At 37.9% G+C, this 23,077-nt stretch overlaps 1 protein-coding gene across 3 annotated transcripts in view; it reads left to right on the forward strand.

Annotated features, from left to right (window-relative positions):
* NELL2 (neural EGFL like 2) overlaps nt 1–23,077 on the forward strand; it is a 482,686-nt gene that overhangs the window by 187,119 nt on the left and 272,490 nt on the right. For all 3 annotated transcript variants that reach the window (XM_079938008.1, XM_079938009.1, XM_079938010.1), the window contains 6 exons: nt 6,829–7,005; nt 7,092–7,188; nt 9,580–9,652; nt 9,823–9,905; nt 11,139–11,267; nt 12,756–12,858. In XM_079938008.1, coding sequence (XP_079794134.1) covers nt 6,829–7,005; nt 7,092–7,188; nt 9,580–9,652; nt 9,823–9,905; nt 11,139–11,267; nt 12,756–12,858 — 662 coding nt within the window. The remainder of the gene's footprint in view (nt 1–6,828; nt 7,006–7,091; nt 7,189–9,579; nt 9,653–9,822; nt 9,906–11,138; nt 11,268–12,755; nt 12,859–23,077) is intronic.

The raw sequence follows: 23,077 nt of genomic DNA on the forward strand, positions 1-23,077 counted from the left end.
TTTTCTGATGATGCCCATTCTGACTGGTGTGAGGTGATACCTCATTGTAGTTTTGATTTGCATTTCTCTAATAATTAGTAATGTTGAGCAGCTGTTCATGTGCTTTTTGGCCATTTGTATGACTTCTTTGGAGAAATATCTATTTAGGTCTTCTGCCCATTTTCTGATTGGGTTGTTTCTTATTTTAATATTGAGCTGCATGAGCTGTTTATATGTTTTGGAGATTAATCCTTTGTTTATTTGTTTGCAAATATTTTCTCCCATTCTGAGGGTGGTCCTTTCGTCTTGTTTCCTTTGCTGTGCAAAAGGTTTTAAGTTTAATTAGGTCCCATTTGTTTATTTTTATTTCCATTACTCTAGGAGGTGGATCAAAGAAGATCTTGCTGTGATTTATGTCAAAGAGTATTCTTCCTATGTTTTCGTCTAAGAGTTTTATAGTTTCTGGTCTTACATTTAGGTCTCTAATCCATTTTGAGTTTATTTTTGTGTATGGTGTTAGGGAGTGTTCTAATTTCATTCTTTTCCATGTAGCTGTCCAGTTTTCCCAGCACCACTTATTGAAGAGACTGTCTTTTCTCCATTGTATATTCTTGCCTCCTTTGTCATAGATTAGTTGACCATAGGTGTGTGGGTTTATCTCTGGGCTTTCTATCCTGTTCCATTGATCTATATTTCTGTTTTTTTTTTTTTTTTTTTTTTTTTTTGCTGTATGTGGGCCTCTCACTGTCGTGGCCTCTCCTGTTGCGGAGCACAGACTCCAGACGCGCAGCCTCAGCGGCCATGGCTCACGGGCCCAGCCGCTCCACAGCATGTGGGATATTCCCGGACTGGGACACAAACCCTTGTCCCCTGCATCGGCAGGCGGATTCTCAACCACTGTGCCACCAGGGAAGCCCTATATTTCTGTTTTTGTGCCAGTATCATAGTGTCTTGGCTACTGTAGCTTTGTAGTATAGTCTGAAGTCAGGGGGTCTGATTCCCTTTTTTTCCCTCAAGACTGCTTTGGATGTTCAGGGTCCTTTGTGTTTCCATACAAATTTTTAGATTTTTTGGTTCTAGTTCTGTAAAAAATGCCATTGGTAATTTGATAGGGTTGCATTGAATCTGTAGATTGCTTTGGGTAGTATAGTCATCTTCACAATATTGATTCTTCCAAACCAAGAACATGTTATATCTCTCCATCTGTTTGTGTCATCTTTGATTTCTTTCATCAGGGTCTTATAGTTTTCTTCATACAGGTCTTTTGTCTCCCTAGGTAGGTTTATTCCTACGTATTTTATTCTGTTGCAATGGTAATTGGGAGTGTTTCCTCAATTTCTCTTTCTGATCTTTTGTTGTTAGTGTGTTGGAAAGCAAGAGATGACTGTGCATTAATTTTGTATCCTGCATCTTTACCAAATTCATTGCTTAGCTCTAGTACTTCTCTCGTGGCATCTTTAGGATTCTCTATGTATAGTATGTCATCTGCAAACAGTGACAGTTTTACTTCTTCTTTTTCAATTTGTATTCCATTTATTTCTTTTTCGTCTCTGATTGCCATGGCTAGGACTTCCAAAAGTATGTTGAATAATAGTGGCGAGAGTAGACGTCCTGTCTTGTTCCTGATCTTAGAGGAAATGCTTTCAGTTTTTCACCATTGAGAATGATGTTTGCTGTGGGTTTGTCATATACGGCCTTTATTATATTCAGGTAGGTTCCCTCTATGCCCACATTCTGGAGAGTTTTTATCATAAATGGGCATTGAGTTTTGTCAAAAGCTTTTTCTGCATCTATTGAGATGATCATATGGTTTTTATTCTTCAATTTGTTAATATGGTGTATCACGTTGATTGATTTGTGTATACTGAAGAATCCTTGCATCCCTGGGATAAATCCCAGTTGATCATGGTGTATGATCCTTTCAATGTTTTGTTGGATTCTGTTTGCTGGTATTTTGTTGAGGATTTTTGCATCTACATTCGTAAGTGATATTGGTCTGTAATTTTCTTTTTTTGTAGTATCTTTGTCTGGTTTTGGTATCAGGGTGATGGTAGCCTCATAGAATGAGTTTGGGAATATTCCTTCCTCTGCACTTTTTTGGAAGAGTTTGAGAAGGATAGGTGTTTCCTCTTCTCTAAATGTTTGATAGAATTCACCTGTGAAGCCGTCTAGTCCTGCACTTTTGTTTGTTGGAAGATTTTTAATCACAGTTTCAATTTCATTACTTGTGATTGGTCTGTTCATATTTTCTATTTCTTTCTGGTTCAGTCTTGGAAGGTTATACCTTTCTAAGAATTTGTCCATTTCTTCCAGGTTGTCCATTTTATTGGCATAGAGTTGCTTGTAGTAGTCTCTTAGGATGCTTTGTATTTCTGCAGTGTCTGTTGTAACTTCTCCTTTTTCATTTCCAATTTTCTTGATCTGAGGCCTCTCCCTCTTTTTCTTGATGAGTCTGGCTAATGGTTTATCAAGTTTGTTTATCTTCTCAAAGAACCAGCTTTTAGTTTTATTGATCTTTGCTATTGTGTTCTTTGTTTCTATTTCATTTATTTCTGATCTGATCTTTATGATTTCTTTCCTTCTACTAACTTTGTGTTTTGTTTGTTCTTCTTTCTCTAGTATCTTTAGGTGTAAGGTTAGATTGTTTATTTGAGATTTTTCTTGTTTCTTCAGGTAGGATTGTAGTGCTAGAAACTTCCCTCTTAGAACTGCTTTTGCTGCATCCCATAGGTTTTGGATTGTCTTGTGTTCATTGTCATGTGTCTCAAGTTATTTTTTAATTTCCTCTTTGATTTCTTCAGTGACCTCTTGGTTATTTAGTAACGTATAAAATAACCTCCATGTGTCTGTGTTTTTTTACATTTTTTTCCCTGTAACTGATTTCTGATCTAATAGCATTGTGGTCAGAAAAGATGCTTGATATGATTTCAATATTCTTAAATTTACTAAGTCTTGATTTGTGACCCAAGATGTGATCTATCCTGGAGAATGTTCCATGCACACTTGAGAAGAAAGTGTAATCTGCTGTTTTTGGATGCGATGTCTTATAAATATCAATTAAATCTATCTTGTCTATTGTGTCATTTAAGGCTTGTGTTTTCTTATTAATTTTCTGTTTGGATGATCTGTCCATTGTTGTAAGTGAGGTGTTATAGTCCCTCACTATTACTGTGTTACTTTCGACTTCCTCTTTATAGCTGTTAGCAGTTGCCTTATGTGTTGAGGTGCTCCTATGTTGGGTGTACATATATTTATAATTGTTATCTTCTTTTTGGATTGATCCCGTTTTCACTATGTGTGTCCTCCCTTGTATCTTGTAACATTCTTTATGTTAGAGTCTCCTTTATCTGATATGAGTACTGCTACTCCAGATTTATTTTGATTTGTATTTGCATGGAATATCTTTTTCCATCCCTTCACTTTCAGTCTGTATGTGTCCCTAGGTCTGAAGTGCGTCTCTTGTAGACAGCATATATGTGGGTCTTGTTTTTGTATCCATTCAGCAAGTTGTGTCTTTTGTTTGGAGCATTTAATCTACTCACTATTAATGTAATTATTGATATGTGTGCTCCTATTACCATTTTCTTAATTGTTATGGGTTTGGTTTTGTAGGTCCTTTTCTTCTCTTGTGTTTCCCAGTTAGAGAAGTTCCTTTAGCATTTGTTGTAGAGCTGGTTTGTTGGTGCTGAATTCTCTTTGCTTTTGCTTGTGTGTAAAGATATTGATTTCTCCATCAACTCTGAAAGAGATACTTGTTGGGTAGAGTAATATTGGTTGTACGTTTTTCCCTTTCATCACTTTAAATATATCATGCCACTCCCTTGTGGCTTGTAGAGCTTCTGCTGAGAAATCAGCTATTAACCTTATGGGCGTTCTCTAGTATGATATTTGTCATTTTCCCTTGTTGCTATCAATAATTTTTATTTTTCTTTAATTTTTGTCAGTTTGATTACTGTGTGTCTCACTGTGTTTCTCCTTGGGTTTATTCTGCCTGGGACTCTCTGTGTTTCCTGGACTTGGGTAACTATTTCCTTTCCCATGTTAGGGAAGTTTTTGACTATAATCACTTCAAATATTTTCTCTGGTCCTTTCTCTCTCTATTCTCCCCCTGGACCCCTGTAATGCGAATGTTGTTGCATTTAATGGTTTCCCAGGGGTCTCTTAGGCTGTCTTCATTTCTTTTCAGTCTTTTTTCTTTATTCTGTTCTGCAGCAGTGAATTCCACCATTCTGTCTTCCAGGTCACTTATCTGTTCTTCTGCCTCAGTTATTCTGCTATTGATTCCTTCTAGTGTGTTTTTCATTTCAGTTACTGTATTGTTTATCTCTGTTTGTTTGTTCTTTAATTCTTCTAGGTCTTTGTTAAACATTTCTTTTTTTTTGCGGTTGGCGGGCCTCTCACTGCTGTGGCCTCTCCCGTTGTGGAGCACAGGCTCTGGACGCGCAGGCTCAGCGGCCATGGCTCACGGGCCCAGCTGCTCCATGGCATGTGGGATCTTCCCAGACTGGGGCACGAACCCGTGTCCCCTGCATTGGCAGGCAGACTGTTAACCACTGCGCCACCAGGGAAGCCCTGTTAAACATTTCTTGCATCTTCTCGACCTTTGCCTCCATTCTTTTTCTGAGGCCCTGGATCATCTTCACTATCATTATTCTGAATTCTTTTTCTGGAAGGTTGCCTATCTCTACTTCATTTAGTTGTTTTCCTGTGGTTTTATCTTGTTCCTTCATCTGGTACATAGTCCTCTGCCTTTTCATCTTGTCTGTCATTCTGTGAATGTGGTTTTTGTTCTACAGGCTGCAGAATTGTAGTTCTTCTTAATTCTGCTGTCTGCCCTCTGGATGATGAGGCTACCTAAGAGGCTTGTGCAAGCTTCCTGCTGGGAGGGACTGGTGGTAGGTAGAGCTGGGTGTTGCTCTGGTGGCAGAGTTCAGTAAAACTTTAATCTGCATGTCTGCTGATGGGTGGGGCTGAGTTCCCTCCCTGTTGGTTGTTTGGCCTGAGGCAACCCAACACTGGAGCCTACCCAGGCTCTTTGGTGGTGATAATAGCAGACTCTGGGAGGGCTCACGCCAAGGCGTACTTCCCAGAACTTCTGCTGCCAGTGTCCTTGTGCTCGTGGTGAGCCACAGCCACCTCCCGCCTCTGCAGTAGACCCTCCAACACTAGCAGGTAGGTCTGGTTCAGTCTCCTGTGGGGTCACTGCTCCTTACCCTGGGTCCTGATGTGCACACTACTTTGTGTGTGTCCTCCAAGAGTGGAGTCTGTGTTTTCACCAGTCCTCTCGAAGTCCTGAAATCAAATCCTGCTATCCTTCAAAGTCTGATTCTCTTGGAATTCCTCCTCCCGTTGCTGGACCCCCAGGTTGGGAAGCCTGACGTGGGGCTCAGAACCTTCACTCCAGTGGGTGGACTTCTGTGGTATGTGTTCTCCAGTTTGTGAGTCACCCGTCTAGCCGTTATGGGATTTGATTTTGTTGTGCTTGCACCCCTTCTACCATCTCATTGTGGCTTCTCCTTTGTCTTTGGATGTGGGGTATCTTTTTTGGTGAGTTTCAGTCTTCCTGTCGATGGTTGTTTAGCAGTTAGTTGTGATTCCAGTGCTCTCGCAAGAGGGAGCACATCCTTGTAGTCTGCCATCTTGAACCAATCTCAGCCTCTAACTTTTTTTCATTTGTTTCAAGTTTGTTCAAATATGTTTGTAATTGCTCATATTAATCAATGCTTCTTTAAAATCTGTGTCAGGTAATTTTTACACCTCTGTCATCTTGTGATGTTGATATCTATTGGTTGTCTTTTTGCATTATATTTGAGATCTTTCTGATTCTTGGTATGCTGTTTGATTTTGGGTTGAAACCTGGATATTTTTGTATAATGTTTTGAGACTTGGATTGAAACATGGATATATGATGTTCTGAGACTTGGATCTCATTAAACTCCATATTTTATGTGACTTTCTGTGACAATGCACTGGCAGAGGATGAGGGGGTGTCATCTTGTTATTTCCAGGTGGAACTGGAAATCCAGGTTCCCTACTAGACCTTCAGTTGACAATTAAGTGAGAACTTTTATTATTTCTGGGTGAGGGGGTGGAAGTTCCAACTGCCCACATGGTCTCTACCAAACACTCTGGTAGGGATGGTGTCATTACTGCAGGGTGATGGTGAAAGTTCTGACTCTCCACTAGGCCTCCTCTGAGAAGGCAGTGTGCTTTGTTACTAGGGATGGAACATGGTCTCCACTGATGCCATGGTTCATCTTATCACTGGCTGACAGGGTTACAGTTCTTGGCTCTCTACTTGGCCTTTGTTGGCACCACCTGGCAGAGGCGTTGGGTACCTGATTTCTGCCTCAAGAGAGTGGAAATCTAGGCTCCCCACTTAGCCTTTGCTGACATGTTAGGAGATGGAATCACAGTGTTTCCTGTGGTGCTTGGCTGGAATAGAGTGGTTGTTCTCTAAAAGTTTTTGTCTTTCTGGGCTTCTCCTTTTTAGGTACTTTAGCTAGAGTGAGCAGGCTTTTGAGGGGAATTGTTTTGTCTGCATCCATTGGTATTTCCAGGTTGCTGGTTTCTCCACCTCCAAGACTGGCATATATGAGGCAAAAAGAAAACCCTCTTCACTCACCATTCTGTTGTTACTCGGGCCCTGAGTGCCCTTGCCTTTTTAAAAAATTTTCTCCATCTTTCAGACTCTTCTTATTGTTTGTTTTATAATATCCTGTTTAGTTGTACTTATTGGGAGGAATAGGAAAATTATGTCTATTCCATCTTTCTGGAGACAGAGGTCATGTACATCATTTTTGAGCTTTATTTTCAATGGGCCTCGTGTGATTCTTCTTCTCTGTGCAGGTACCTGGAATTGGAAAGCAGCGGCCATCGGAATGAAGTCAGACTGCACTACCACTCCTCCGGCAGCCACCATCCTCACACAGAAGTGTTTCCTTACATTTTGGCTGATGATAAGTGGCACAAGCTCTCCTTAGCCATCAGTGCCTCCCACTTGATTTTACACGTCGACTGCAATAAGTAAGTGAAATGTTCTCAGTTCAGGTAACGGAAGATTCTAAGAAATGACGGTTAATGCACATTACTTACCTGGTGCTTCTTTGCAGAATATATGAAAGAGTGGTGGAAAAGCCTTCCACAGACTTGCCTGTGGGCACATCATTTTGGCTGGGACAGAGAAATAATGCACACGGATATTTTAAGGTATCTTCTGACTAAGGTCTGAGCATAAAGTGTAAATAGAAATGCTTTTTAATGAATTTGGAAAAGTACGTTTTGCTTTTTATGGTGTAAAGCAAAATAATTTGATGTGTATAGTTTTTTTTCTATTTGTGTCTATTTCTGTTTTAGTTTTTTTTTTTTTTTTTTTTTTACACTGGTGTTTCATTTAGCTGGTCAGCACTATTTTCTCTTTTTTTCCTGAATGAGTTTGAACTTTAAACATAACAGAGATGATCATAAGGCCCAATCAGGGCAGAGTTAACATCTTCTTGAAATCAGGCATTCAAAACAATAAAAATCTAAAATGTTAATATACAAATAAACTCTCTACCTTTGAAATATAACCTTTGATGAGACTTTTATTGGGGTGTTAATAATAGAGAATTAAAACTTTTCAATATTCATTATTCATGGTCTCTTCGTACTTCTGAAAGTGAGAAAGGAATATATATATATATGCGCAAATCTATCAAAACTAGAAAGCAGTTATAATTTATATCTTTTTCTTATTGTCTGTTTAGAGACACACTCCATGGAATTGCATCACAGGATCTAAAAGACATACCGTTTAACTTTCAGTATTTTAAGGTTGAGGAAATAAAGTTCAGAAAATTGCTTGATTACAAGCCCATAGTGTAATCATTTCCTCTCCAATGACTCCGACACTGCCTGTCATACAGAAGAGGATCGGCAAATGGTCGTTAAATGAAACAATGATAGGTGATGTGTCTAACTCAGGGATTTCTAGCTAGAGTAGGTACCAGTAACTTTAACATTGTGTTCTAAGAAAGGTTTGTATTCCCTGAAAGGTATTTTTAAAACTTACTTAAACTGCTACCTGGAAACCAGGTGCTTTGAATGTGTTACTTCATCGAATCCTAGTCTTGCTAGCCTTGGTGCAGGGCCTTTAAAATTCTTTTAAAATCTCTTTTACATATGCATAAACTTGTTCAGAGAGTTTAAACAACTTATCCAAAGCCAGTCATGGGGAATTGATCCCATGCTCGTGAGTCCTGAAAAATCAGTGCTCTTTTCCCACATAAGGGGTAGCAAGTTTTTGCTATAGGTGCTGAGTCTCTCCTCTATTCAATCATGGCACTCTTCCCCACGGAGCCCAGATGGGGCGTCAGAAACCTCACACGTCAGTTATGTGTCCTACTCTAGGGGCCGTCATTTTTACTGTAGACTGTAAATGGTGCTCACTAGATTTGGGCAGTACACAAACTATAGAACTCTACATGGTAGCTTTGCTTTCATGTTGCTGCTACCAAGTGATAGGATTTTGTTGTATACAAGTTGCTTCCCTGATCCAAACCCCAAGCAAACAGCAGATCCAGCAATTGCCACAGAGTATACTTAAATATTTATCACTTACACTGACACTGTTTTTGTACCATGCTATGAATCAGATTAAATATGTAGAAGATACCTAGTCCAGGATTTGACTGGTAAATCTTTGTAGGTACATTCAAAATTGTCTTAATAATATGTTGGTATGTCACCTCTGTCATTAAATGTTCTATTTCCATTTTTCAAAAGGGATAAAGTGAAATATTACTTAAAGAAAATATATAAAGATGTTGAAGGAAGAGAGAGGGGTGGTGAATGAAAGGGACGCTGGAGTGTGTCTGATGAGGTCGTTTCTGAGCTACCATTTGGCCATTGCTTTAAGAGCCTTGTAAGCTGGAAGCTAATTATATCTTAATGACAAAGGATGCATGTAAATTTCACATGTAAACATGTGATGTGACCTTCTGTGTAAAATGGGTCATTTCCAGTTGGCATTTAAAAAAATTTTAGGCTAAACTTTCTGTACTCCTAAGGACTCATCACTAAGTCTTGCTGTAGCTGTTTAATAAATCTCTTGTCCTTTTTAAATTGAGAAATTCACTTTAAAATATCCAACCGAGAAACAAGAAATGCTAGAATAAGCATTGTTCTTATGACTTAGCTTTTCTCTTGTTTTCTTTTTGATGATTGCAGTTAACTTAAAACGGGTATCAGTTTCACTGTTGTTGAAACCCAAAGTGATTTTCAGGTTGATTTTTAAAGGTCATTTTCAAGCCTTTCTTCAGTGGCTAACTAAAAATAACTTCCCCAGACACATACTATTGTCTCTTAATTATATCTTGACATTTACTCTTAAGGCTTTAAAAATATTATCAATAAGAAAGTACGTGGGTAATCATCTATTTTGCCTGCCTGATGTTTTTCTTTCCCTTTGGTTTGAAGTCAAAGCAATGTATTCAAAAAGATTTTATTCAGGGATTTTGGTGAGTCTATCCTGTAATGTTTCCCTTCCTGAACTTGACTGTTGAACATAATTTGGGTAGATGAAAGTAATACGTCTTTTTCAAAATTTTTCTCACACAGGGTATAATGCAAGACGTGCAATTACTTGTCATGCCCCAAGGATTTATTGCTCAGTGCCCAGATCTTAATCGCAGTAAGTCCATTAGTTCTCACACCGTGTAATGAAAAGTATGCTTCTTGCTTAGTTTTGTCCAAAATGTCAGTTTGAAATTAGAGTTTTTCTATATTAGTTGTCAGCATAGACTTAACCAGATTGAACTCCTTATAAATATAACTTGACCAATGTGGTGTTTGTAATTCTAGCCTGTCCAACTTGCAATGACTTTCATGGACTCGTGCAGAAAATCATGGAGCTGCAGGACATTTTAGCCAAAACATCAGCCAAGGTAAAAGCTCCTTAGAAATAGGGTCTGGGGGAGCTCACAAATCCTTGAGGTTCCTTACAATTCCTTTTATAACCACAGTTGTTCACCTTTGAGACTTTTCTCATACCCTACTGTGTACCAGGACTGAACCGAAATCCCTGCTCAAGAAAGGGGCTTATAAATATTCAGACCCTAGCCATCTGTATAACGAACGATTCAGTAAATCAAGAATGAGGCAGATTACTACACTGCTTATTACGACAATAGGATTTATTGTTTAATTTAGTGTTTATTATTATTTAGTTTTTGTTTGCAAGGAAGGAGGCAAGAGGACATTGTAAAGAATATGAGCACTAGAATTATGTCAAGGAAATGGTCCCACGAAATCTTTCTACCACTGTGTTACAGTTGTAGGAATGTTGGCTGTCTTAAGCCTGTATCAAGTTTACCTATAGTTTCACCAGGCTGTTGTCTTGTTGCATAGCAGTTACTTATGACCTGGAAGTTGTGTTGTATAGCAATGATTTGTTTCTGACCCAATATATATTCTAAAATTTATGTTTGCACTCGAGCAAACATAGTCATGAAATTAGACATTTTTAAAAATGGAAAATGCTTCTCTGCATCGTGGATGATGCTATTTTGACTTAGCCTTCTTTTCCGTCCTATAAATCCTGCTTTTTTCCCCCAAAGGCAGGGGGCAAGTTTACTACAAAAAGAAGGGGGGAAAAAATCCTTTCTTTTAAATTAAAGTCTTAAGTCATTTGCAGCAACATGGGCGGACCTAGAGATTATCACACTAATTAAGTAAGTCAGAAAGAGAAAGCCAGTTACCATACGATATCACTTATATGTAGAATCTAAAATATGACACAAATGAACTTACCTACGAAACAGAAAAAGACTCACACACGTAGAGAACAGACTTGTGGTTGCCAAGGGAGAGGTGGGTGAGGGAGGGATGGATTGGGAGTTTGGGATTAGCAGATGCAAACCATTATATAGAGAGTGGATAAACAATAAGGGCCTACCATATAGCACAGGGAACTATATTCAATATCCCGTAATAAATCACAATGGAAAAGAATAAAATGAAAATAATAAAGGCTTATGTATATTTATAATAAATAGTTGATGGCCACAGCCATCATTACAGCTATTCATCTGAAAAACAGTCAGATGCCTGTTGGGGTATTTTGCCTTTCTGCATTGCTGGAATGGTGAACAATATGAACCCCTTCCTTTGTGCCACAGCTGTCTCGAGCCGAACAGCGAATGAATAGATTGGACCAGTGCTATTGTGAAAGGACTTGCACCATGAAGGGAACCACCTACCGAGAACTCGAGTCGTGGACAGACGGCTGTAAGAACTGCACATGCCTGGTATGGCTTTTGCTGGAGTTCAGACTAAGGGAACTCAGATGTCCCCACCCTTTAAAAATTTATTAAAACAATGTCATCATGAAAATTTCGGGACCCATTTCCTCAAAACACAACACTAAAGTGGCAGCAAACCCGGTCAAATCTAAAGGACTGTGTGTTGCCTTATTAAAGACACTTTCTAGCCTATAAAGATGATTACGGTTTCAGAATGCTATAAAGTTTTAAGTTTACTGGTCCGCACATGAAGTTAACAACTTAAATTGGATCAGTAAAGGGATTCCCAAAGGATTCTATCCTGTTATCCTTAACTTTTCCAGGGATTTTCCCCTCATGTTTTATTAATGCATTTTGATAAAACTAAATTAAGTGCAACAGGAAATACTGTGTCCAGATTGGGCTGTGCAAACAAATAATGGAGTTTAAATAATCTTTAAAAGTTTACTAATACAGCGGAATACAAATTATAGAGTATAAATAAGTTTGAGTTTTCTAATTGCTCACTAATTAAGTAGAATATTTAGTGCATTATTATTTCAAACATGTAAGTTCATTTTCAAAGACAAGTTCGAAAGGAGTTTAGTTTTGAACTTTTAAATTCCATATGAATTACCTGTTAAAATTGGTTGACTGTAAAGAAGTCAGAGGTCTAAAAAAATTTTTTCCCAAGTTCATCCAGTTTATTCAAAAGTGGGAGATCATGACGTAAGAAGGTCAAAGTTAGCTGTGAAATAACCGTACAGGTGTGTCTGTGTGTGCCTGCTTTGTATGATTTCTATTCAGGAACATATATTCCTATTAAAGTCATAGCATTTTACAAATACAGTAAAACCTTCCCAACTTGTTAAATGGGTGCCAAAAATCAAATTGAGTAAAATACAAGATGTGGTATGTGAAGTCAATAAAACGACTAGAAAAGCAGCTAACCTACCTGGGAGCTCTGGGTGACCTTCGGGAATCAAATTCCTTGAGGTCCCCTTTGCCGTTTGGCACCTCTTGTGATGACTGTCAGCATCAATTCATGGTGGTGGCCTGTCCAAGCTTAAATATCCTTGGGAAGATTTCTGCATCCTGAGACTGGGTCTCCAGCACGGCAGCAGCTATTCCAAAAATCTCCTCGTTTGTTGATGCTCATTTTGTGAGTCATCTGGGGAGACACGAGTGCCCCAGGCTGACCCTCAGCCTGCTGTTTCTCTGTCAGCAGGTGCCCTTCCCTCCACACCTGTCCTCATCCACTTCACAACAGGAGGTGAGAACTCTAGCTCAGTTGCTGGACAGAAGGTGGAGCCAATCACCATCTGTGTTATGACCCAGTTTGCATTACTGTGGGTTTTACTGTATTATGGGTTTTGCTGTATAATAACCAAAGAGAATAGTGGTATTTATGACATTTTACATGAAGAGTTTGAAATTTAAGAAATATATTAAACAATACTTGAAAGCTAGCAAGCTGCAACTTGGAAATTCTTTAAAATACTGTTTTCTTCTCAGAATGGAACCATCCAGTGTGAAACTCTGATTTGCCCAAATCCTGACTGCCCCCTCAAGTCGGCTCTTGCATACGTGGATGGCAAGTGCTGTAAGGAATGCAAACGTGAGCATAACTTTTATGATGAATACTTTTTTGGCAAAAATAAAGCTTTGTATTAGTAAATATTCACCCATCATTGGTTTAATCTGGGTAAGCTAAATAGCTTTTAGAAATGATGGAAATACCTTCTCTATTTTGGTTGAGCAGTTCTTTTCCACTTAAAAGTGCTATACTTGTATTTTAGCAAGAAAGTTTTTCTTGGAGGAATCTATTCTGTACAGTGACAGTAGTGGCAAAGATATGTAAGAAACTCAGTGGAAGGCACTTCTCTCATTAACACTGCTTGATACAAATACCTCTCAACTAGGTTGAGAATAGTCCACACTCAGTCAAGATAAACAAGAAAATCCAAGATACAAGTGACCTTCAACAGCAGAAGATACAAAACTCTATTAGTCCAAACCACAGAAGTGCACATTGTTATAGGATTGTCCAGTGTGGACAGGGCAGGGCCATGATCTTAATTCATAAAAGAGGCTCATGCCACTGAATGAGGAAGCCATCTGCCTTTCAGCAGCTGTTGTATGCAGTTCACTTCTGATGTCTGGAAATGCTCTTTGAATCGATAGCTATCCTCAAATGGGTTCTAAATCATTTATTTAATAACATAAATCATCGCATCTCTGTTACTTACACTTTAAAAGATTGCCTTAAGTCCATGTTAAAAGTAGCATTTAAAATTTAGCTACTATTTTTTTTTTTTTACCATGCAATAGTAACATATATGAAAACTGGGTTGTTATAAAGTTTGCAAACTATATAGGGCTATGTAAGTGGAGTATAAGCATACACACGCATGCACGCGCACGCACACAAGACAGAAAGGGGGGAGGGCAAGGGAGAGGGAAGGAGAGGAAAACAAAAGTAACAGCTGCTTTTTCTAGGGTTTTTATGCTCACTGGTCTCCGTTACCACCGCCATACCTTACTCTTGCCTACGCAGTGTGCAGGGTGCTCCTTCTGGCGAGAGTGACAAGTTATCAGAGAAAAATCAGGAAGTCGCTTTGTAGTCCATTGATTTAATTCCCTCAGGAGCTCGTGTATATTTAATTTTGTTAGACTTTACCTTGAAGCCAGTCCATTTCATGAGAGTGTATTAGCCTAGTCAAGTAGATCTGGCTGGACCAGGAAAGGTTGAATGCAGTCGTTCTCACACATGTCACCAGCTAATTTCCTTGGTGAGGGGTAATCTGAGTTCTTCCTTGAACTTTTATTAATAATGAAAAGCTTGTGACGATATTCTGTAGTTTTCTTTGTAGATGCTTGGAGGTAGGAGGAAGAAGGGCCCTCTGTAGGACTTATATTCATTACACAACAGTAGCAGGAATCATACTTTTGGCTTTTATTTCTTTCATCCTTTCCACTGATACTTCTGCATTGTTACCTGTGAATATTTACATTCACATTTACATTAAGTGATGTTGATTTTATTAGAGACGGGCTGATTGGAATAATGGACCATCATGATAGATGGATTAGTCAGAAGTTGTGAATTTCAGGTCTGCTTTTACCATTTGTCTCTGTTACCAGCAGTAAGCTGCCTATTCAGTCAGACTGTGCTTGAAATCTTCCCAGAAAGCATGTAGTTAGACTTCATAAAATGGTAAAATATTTTGAAATTCATTAATACAAAGTGCTTCTGGCAGACTTCGGTGTTAATGATTGGAAAGCAACCGTATCTCATACATAAAATAGTGAAAGCTGCAAATAAGTGATCAGTGAGGGGACCATAGCATCGCTGGAGAAGTGTCAAAATAATTCATTCGAGTCTTCCGTTTCATACGGTTAAAAAATAATAAGGATTAAGTGACTTTGTCTTTCTGGTCATATTCAGTGATATGAGTGCCGTGGAAGATAAAGGATTTGTGTCCTATGGTTGGTTGTATTTCGAGTATTTGAACCTCTGATTCTGATGAAGTCAACATCTTACGAGGGCTAGCATGATATTTTCAGTAAACACCCATAGATTTTTTTTTTCCTACGAGAAATAAGTATTTAGTTCATACGGTAAACATTATTAGAGATTATTTGGGAATGTGTCTCATGCACAAATTTTTTTATGCAGAAAAGAAATGACATAACTGTTTATTGAGTATAATTTATATACTATATATATATGTATATAGCATATACATATATATACTATGTAATTTACCCATTAAAAAAGTATACAATTCAGTATATTTTAGTATATTTGTAAGGTTGTTCAACCATCATCACTACCTAATTCCAGGACATTTTCATTATGCCACAAAGATACCCCATAACCGTTAAGAATCATTCTGCCCCCTGCCCCGCTGCCAACACCTGGCAACCGCTAATCTACCTTCTGTTCCTATGTATTTGCTTATTCTGGGCATTTCAGATAAATGCAATATACAATATCCACATGCATAAATTTAAAAACGGTCACTAGAAATATTTCAGGAAATGTGCTTCTGAAAAGTTTTGCAAAAAATATTTTATAAAGGATAAATAATATTTAAAATAAATTTAATAATCATTAGCTGACTTGTTTAGATAGTTCAGATTTTCATATGTGCTGAAAGTGGGAGAAGCTAATAGTTATACAGATCCATGATGTTCTGTGTGTGTGTGTATGTGTGTGTGTGTGTTTCACTGTTACATATGAGGGGAAGGAAGCAGTATCATTTTCCTATGTAAATTTCCCCAGTAGCATCAGTGTTATAATTTACAAGAACTTAGTGGAATATAATTTCTATGTGTTTTACTTTTTAAAACACAAACATAAGCCTTCCTCTTTATTATTATTATTTTTATTGGGGTAAAATTGATTTACAATGTTGTGTTAGTTTCTGCTATACAATGAAGTGAATCAGCTATATGTATACCTATATCCCCTCTCTTGGACCTCCCTCCCACCCCCCATCCCACCCATCTAGGTCATCACAGAGCACCGAACTGAGCTCCCTGTGCTATACAGCAAGTTCCCACTAGCTATCTGTTTTACACACGGTAGTGTATTTATGTCAAACCTAATCTCCCAATTCATCCCACCCTCCCCTTCCCCCTCTGTGTCCACATGTCTGTTCTCTACATCTGCGTTTCTATTCCTGCCCTATAAGTAGGTTCATCTGTACCATTTTTCTAGATTCCACATATATACGTTAATATACGATATTTGTTTTTCTCTTTCTGACTTGCTTCACTCTGTATGACGTACTCTAGGTCCATCCACATCTCTACAAATGACCCAGTTTTGTTCCTTTTTATGGCTGAGTAATATTCCATTGTAATATTCCATCTTCTTTATCCATTCATCTATCGCTGGACATTTAGGTTGCTTCCATATCCTGGCTATATAGTGTTGCAGTGAACACTGTGGTACATGACTCTTTGAATTACGGTTTTCTCAGGGTATATGCCCAGTAGTGGGGTTGCTGGGTCATATGGTAGTTCTATTTTTAATTTTTTTAAAGACCCTTCATACTGTTCTCCATAGTGGCTGTATCAAATTACATTCCCACCAACAGGGCAGGAGGGTTCCCTTTTCTCCACACCCTCTCCAGCATAAAAAATGGGCAGAAGACCTAAATAGACATTTCACCACAGCCTTCCTCTTACACACTGCACTCATTTGATCTTTGAAACTCTTTGGCCCGATAGCCTTTTTTTTTTTTTTTTTTTTTTTTTTTTCTGGCACGCCGGCCTCTTACTGTTGTGGCCTCTCCCGTTGTGGAGCACAGGCTCCGGACGCGCAGGCTCAGCGGCCATGGCTCATGGGCCCAGCCACTCCGTGGCATGTGGGATCTTCCCGGACCGGGGCACGAACCCGTGTCCCCTGCATCGGCAGGCGGACTCTCAACCACTGCGCCACCAGGGAAGCCCCCGATAGCCTTTTTTAATGGCATAAAATTAACAAAGTATATTCTTTAGTGAGAACTATTTAAAGAGATTAATCATTTATTGTTTCTAAAGCCCTCGGAAGGGAAAACATGTAACCTAACCGCTGAACTGTTACTCTGCCAAGGCTGAAAGGAACGAAGCACTTGCACGCGGCCAGTCCTTTCTGCTGTTCTTTATTTACTGCTTTCAGCCTTGCTGCGTCAGAGCTGTTTGTGCAACTCTGAGCAGCCCTATTTTGCAGCCTGCTTTATATTTTCCCTCTGTAACTTCAGCTCTAGCCCTTTATCCACACATAAATACTGTTGAATAGTAAGAAGGTTGTTGTTCTGGGAAAGAAGTCAGAGAGAACCAAGCCTGTCACTTTTCTTTATTTGACTGGACATAAGCAAAGTGTTGGGAGGAGGGGCTAAACCTTTTATGCCTCTACCATTGAGCCACTGTGGTGGAGTTAAACAGAGGGTGAAATCCAAAGGCAGGAATGCACCAGTGCCAAATCATTAAGGTAATAATAGTCACAACTCTAATGAAGTCATATCACTTCCTCAGATTAGGAGGCACATACTTGGCTCCTCAGGTGAACCTCACAGTAACTGTATAAGGTAGGCATTGTCTCCATCTTCCTCATTAGAGGGATTATGTGACTTGCCCAAGAACGCACATTTAGTTAGATGCGCCAGAGAAATTCTATCTGAAAGTGCTGTGCTTTGCCAGCCTACTTCCCTCTTCAAAACCACTTGCTGTAATTAATCTCAGTGATCTCCTTTCATCGACTGTAACTAAGCTTACCATTCAAAGCCATTTGGGGTTCTGGCTAAGTCTAGGTGAAACTACAAAGTAAGCAGAGTACCACTCTGTTTACTTTTCAGCCACCTCTGCCATACCCTTTATTCCAGTCACAGGCTCTCAACTAGCCAACAGCAAGGTGGACTGACTCAAATTCAAGGCAGCTCTAGAAAATGCAAAGTATAAATATTTTGGGTGACATTAAATCTGAAATAGGATGAAGTCAAACTAATTAAAGTACATAAAATCTCAACCCAGTTTAAAAAATTGTCAGAAAATAATCAACTAAAGTTCTAGGAAATGGAAAGTTACTAAAATCACTGAACTTAGAAAACATTTTTAAAGTATTCAGTGAATTCATTTATTTTCTTTCAGTGGACTGTAGATTCAAGTTTGAACACAGACCTCTGCTTCACAGAAAAAGTGATTCATGAAAATAGGGAATCTGAAGCAAATCTGAGCTAATGCTGTAATGACTTTTGCAGAAAAGGCTATGTTTTAATAAACAACAACAAGGAAGGCAGATTTCCTCTCCATTTCTAGAAAGGCATCAAATACAGGAAATGTGAATGTGACCATCAGAATTGGTTGGTGCTTGCCTAGTAGCCATAGTTATTTTAATTGGTGTTTTCTCAAAGAGGCCAGATTTATATGAATAAATTAAAATTATTATTTTGGCTGAACAAAATCAGGGTTTTAAAATGTAATATAGATTACATTTTAATATGTTTTGTGCTGATTAGACATCATATTGTTTTAAACTTAATTTAAAAACCCTCGTAGCTTAGATAAAATGGACTTTTGATATCTTTGCATACTGAGTGGTTAAGCATGTGCGTTATAGAGTTAGATTTTCTGGGTTTGAATTCTGGTTCTACTGTTTATTAGCTGTGCAACTTCGGTCAAGTTACTTAACCTCTCAGAGTCTCAGTTTCCTCATCCGTGATATTATATGTAAGGGTTGGTGTGAGGACTGAATGAGTAATATATGTAAAGTGCTTAGAACAAAGTTACCTATTATTACTGTTTTTATTAAAAGATTCATGTATGTTTTTATTGATGAAAATACAAACTAGTGAAACTCGTTTGGTCATAGATCTTAAAGCAATATAGGACCTAGAGATCTTCAGAATAGCAATTTGCTTTTGAGGAGGTAAAGCTTCAGTATCCCTATTTTACATAGGAATAATGAAGCCAGGGAGGTTAAATTGCTTTTCTAAGATCAAACAGTTAGTTTGTAATGCAAGGTAATTTTTTTTCAAATTCTGTTCTGATATACAGTACTACTCTTTTTAAAGGCCATTCCGCCCTCAATATTTTGGATAGGTCTTGACCAAGGTTTACACGTGGAACCAATTTATCATGCTTTATATATTCTTTTCAGTCTGGCTTCTTTCATTCAAAATCATGTTTGTGAGATTCATCCATATTTTTGCATGTAGATGTCGTTTATTCATACTTATTGCTGTATATGTTCCATTTGTGTTAATGTATCACAATCCAATCTATTATTGAAGAGTGAGTCAGGTGGTTTCCAGTTTTTGACTCTATAAATAGTCCTTCTATAAATGTTCTTTACATCTTTTTTGGTGTTATGCACGCCTGATGGGTATATACCTTAGAATTGTTTGGCCACAGGGTAAAAACTGTTTTATTCTATAGCAAAGCAGTTTTCCAAAGTGCTTATTCCAGTTTGGCCTCCCACCAATGGTGTATGAACATTCCAGTTGCTCCACAATCTCACCCACACTTGGCATTTTTAGTCTTTTTAATTTTAGGCATTATGATAAATTACACTGGTGCATCATATTGTACTGTAGTTCAAATTTGCATTCCCCTGAAGACTAATGAAGATGAGCACTTTTTCATACATTTATGGACCATTTTCCCTAATTTTAAATAATACAAAATAAGAGTAGAGTTTTAAATACAAACATTTCCCCAAAGAGCATTTTTCTTTTTTTGGGGGGTAGAAGATGGTAGTTTTGGAGGTTTGATTCTTTTGTTTTCATGTTATCATGCAAATATGGATGATCCAGCCCTGTCACTTAAAATGCATAGCAAAGTAGGGACAGAGACTAAATGACAGTCACTCAAGTACTTTGGGGATTTTTTAAAGAAAGGAATGACAGTAATGAAACTGACTCACAGACTTTTAAACATGTGAATATAGGGAGGAGGAAGAAAAAGCAATGGGATATAGTTCACCAAGAATCTTTGTTCTTAAAAAAAAGAAACGCATAATTTATATAGGCTACGTTAAAAAAGAAAATAATTTTGGAGCAACATAACCAATAAACTTAGCTGTCTCTACAGTAATTCTGGAAGCATGGGAAATATGCAGTATGCATTGGAGGTTCTCATGAATGAACACGATTATAAATTATTGGGCTTTATAGACACACGAGGGGCTACGTGACTAGAATGCTAATGCTGACTCGGGGGGATCTACGCAATAACGAAAAAGGTAGAAATAGCAATCAAAAGGAACGTGCGTTGTGTTACATATCAAACACAATATTTTGGGGAAGTTTCCTGAATGTCTGTGGTTATTAAGGAATATTATGTCAGCAAACAATTGAATGAGTTGAGCGCTCATGGTGTTGGTGTCAATCAAGTGCATGGCCCTGGTTTGGATTGTCTTTTCTCACCAAAATTACCCTAATTTAGTATTTAAAATAATCCTGGATAAAATCATAGAATTATGACACTTTTCTAATTCTGTAGGTAAGTATGAAGAAATGGGCAAGAAAATAGTTCACATGTGTATTAGTTAAGGTCATTGAACTTAGGATAGGGAGTATTTTCACTAAAGACAAATAGCTAAGTTTTATTAAAGAGAGGTTTCATCCAGGCATTTGGCATACTGCTATCTTTTAAGCATTATAAAAACTGATAAATATCAAATCAGAGGAAAAAACACGAACTGGCAATGTATTAATAAGCAAGAATAATTAACAATATAGCCTTCAGATTAATGACTGTATGAGACATTGCATGATACATTTTAATGATCTTTTAGCAAAATGAAAAAAATCTATTGTTAATTTGTCAGCTCGTAGCAGAGCTGAGGTACCAAGAAAAGGCAGGGCAGAATTACAGGATGATGGCAATGCCACGATGATTTGCTGCTGTGTCCTGTACTCCACAGTTCTGAGATGTTTGACTCTATCATTCTTTCTTCCTAATCCTACTACAGCATTTAAAAAAATTATTTTACTCAAGTATAGTTGATTTACAATGTTGTGTTAATTCCTACTGTACAGCAAAGTGATTCAGTTATATATATATAAAGCATTCTTTCTCGTATTCTTTTCCATTATGGTTTATCACAGGATATTGAATATAGTTTCCTGTGCTATACAGTAGGACCTTGTTGTTTACCCATCTTATATATAATAGTTTGCATCTGCTAATCCCAAACTCCCACTCCACCCCTACCACCCCCCCTTGGCAACCAGCATTTTTAATGTTTTAACTAAAAATAATGCCTGCATACATTAAAACTTCATCCATCCAAAAGGATATAAAATAAAAAGTAAAAAATCTCCCTTCTCCTCCGTCCCCTGAACTTTTTTTTTTTTTTTCCACCATGAAATCCCCTGAACTTCTAGTTCTTGTGTATCCTTCCAGGTGATTTTCAATGTGTCCACTCACATATGCGTGTGTAGGCTTTTCATGTACGGTAAATGATGTCATACATCTTCCTGTACTTTTATCTTGGAGATGTTTCCATATCAACAAACTTTTAAAAACGGCTGTATAGTACTCCACTGTATAATTTATCATAATGTTATTTCTTCCCCCTCAAAGGATATTTTTGTTGTTTCTGATTTGTTGTTGTGGTTTTTCTTATGAAAATCAATATTGTGGGATGTCATTCCTGCATAATCTACGTGTACTTTTATATGGTTTTATACAGTAAATTGCTGAGGGTGGAATTTCTGGGTCAGAGACTGTGGCACTTTTAAATATTGTCAGCTTTTGCTCTCCAATTATTTTCTTGCTCTAAATTACAAAAAGCTGGGTGTTTTTCCCTTCTAGTGAGGAGCACTTGGTGGCAGCACTGAGGGAAAACTGAAAACACCACTTTTCTCTCAGTTTCACGAGGTCTTTAAAAAGAGCACCAGGGGCATTTTTCTTTTTCCCAAGCAACTTTGACAAGGTAATATCAATTCATGGGAGATCCCTCCATGAAAGATAAGTCTATGGAAGCCTGAACTTTCTTGTTTTACCTCAAACAGTATTGTCTGGTGAACTCATAGGAAATTATTATTAAAATTAATTGCTGTTCTGCATCTTTGGTAAATTCCATAGATGGCATGAGAATATATTGAATTTATTTGTTTCTGAAATGAAAGTGGTTTTCCAGAAGACATAACACGGGTACTGCCCTCTGATGTTGATGCCTTCTGCTGTGCCTATTTAATCATGTTTTATTTTAAAATAATAGAGAGTCCTCAGCCTCTAGTTCTTTACCCTGAATTGTAATTTCTCTTCATTATTAAGATCCTTGAATAAATGTATTTTGTGGATTTTATTATTTTTCATGCCCCATTACATTTTCTCAAAAGACTGTCTCTGCCCATCTAATGACATTGCTTAAATGGCCTCACACTCTTCAGAAGAAAGCTTTATGCAAATTTGTCTTTAATAATAATTAAATCAAACTGTCTAGCACAGTTCTAGGAGACTAAAAATGGGACTCTTTAGGTGATCAGAAAGCTAGTCCTTAGTAGTGTAAGGCTTTGAAACGGGTGAGAGGATTTGAGATGTATACCAAAGCAAAAGAGCGAGAATTCATGGTAGACACAGTTTGAGAGAAGAAGAAACACTTATCTTGGAAAATGCAGCTTCTTATTTGCCGTGTTGTTAGGTAATTGTTTTAAAAATGAGCTTATTTTCTTCTCAGTAGAGATCAGACAAAATGGCATTTTGAAATTGGGAATAGGAGAAAATAGACATATGCAATTTAAAGCATCTTACAAGTTGATTTTGGCAATTTTGTGGAAAGTAGTAAGTCAGGAAGACCAACTGCATAGTAAAGGTAAATGGACGTCATAGTGCCGATTGGAGAATAAAGCCATGGCTCCCACCGTCCCCAACAGGAAGGATGAAATAGCAACTCAGCATCACCAGCCTCCCCTCTGGATGCCTGTGTGTGGCCTGTGCTCTCTGGTACATATTTGCAGACTGTGTAAAATTAGTATAGATTAAAAATTAGATGAAGAAAACATAATGATATAGGAGTTCAGTGTGAGGAAGGGTCAGAAAAGAATTCTCTTTTTCAGCTTAGAGATGCTTGTGATAGAGTACAATTCAGGCACATTTCTTTTTATACAAAAGCTGGCCTCCAATTCAGAACTATTTAACTATAAAAATTACATATGAAATCACATGAAATTGCTTTAAAAGTCGTTACTGGAGTTGGTGGTGGTAAGAATGGAGCCACATCCAACTCAGGAATGTTAAACTTGTAAAATATCTCTTCTTTGGAATGGCTGCTATAATCCCATGTCCTACTACTAGAATATTCTATCCACATTACATACTAGAACCTTTGCCTAGATTTT

The sequence above is a fragment of the Stenella coeruleoalba genome, assembly GCF_951394435.1.
Source record: "Stenella coeruleoalba genome assembly, chromosome: 11".
NCBI lineage: Eukaryota > Metazoa > Chordata > Mammalia > Artiodactyla > Delphinidae > Stenella > Stenella coeruleoalba.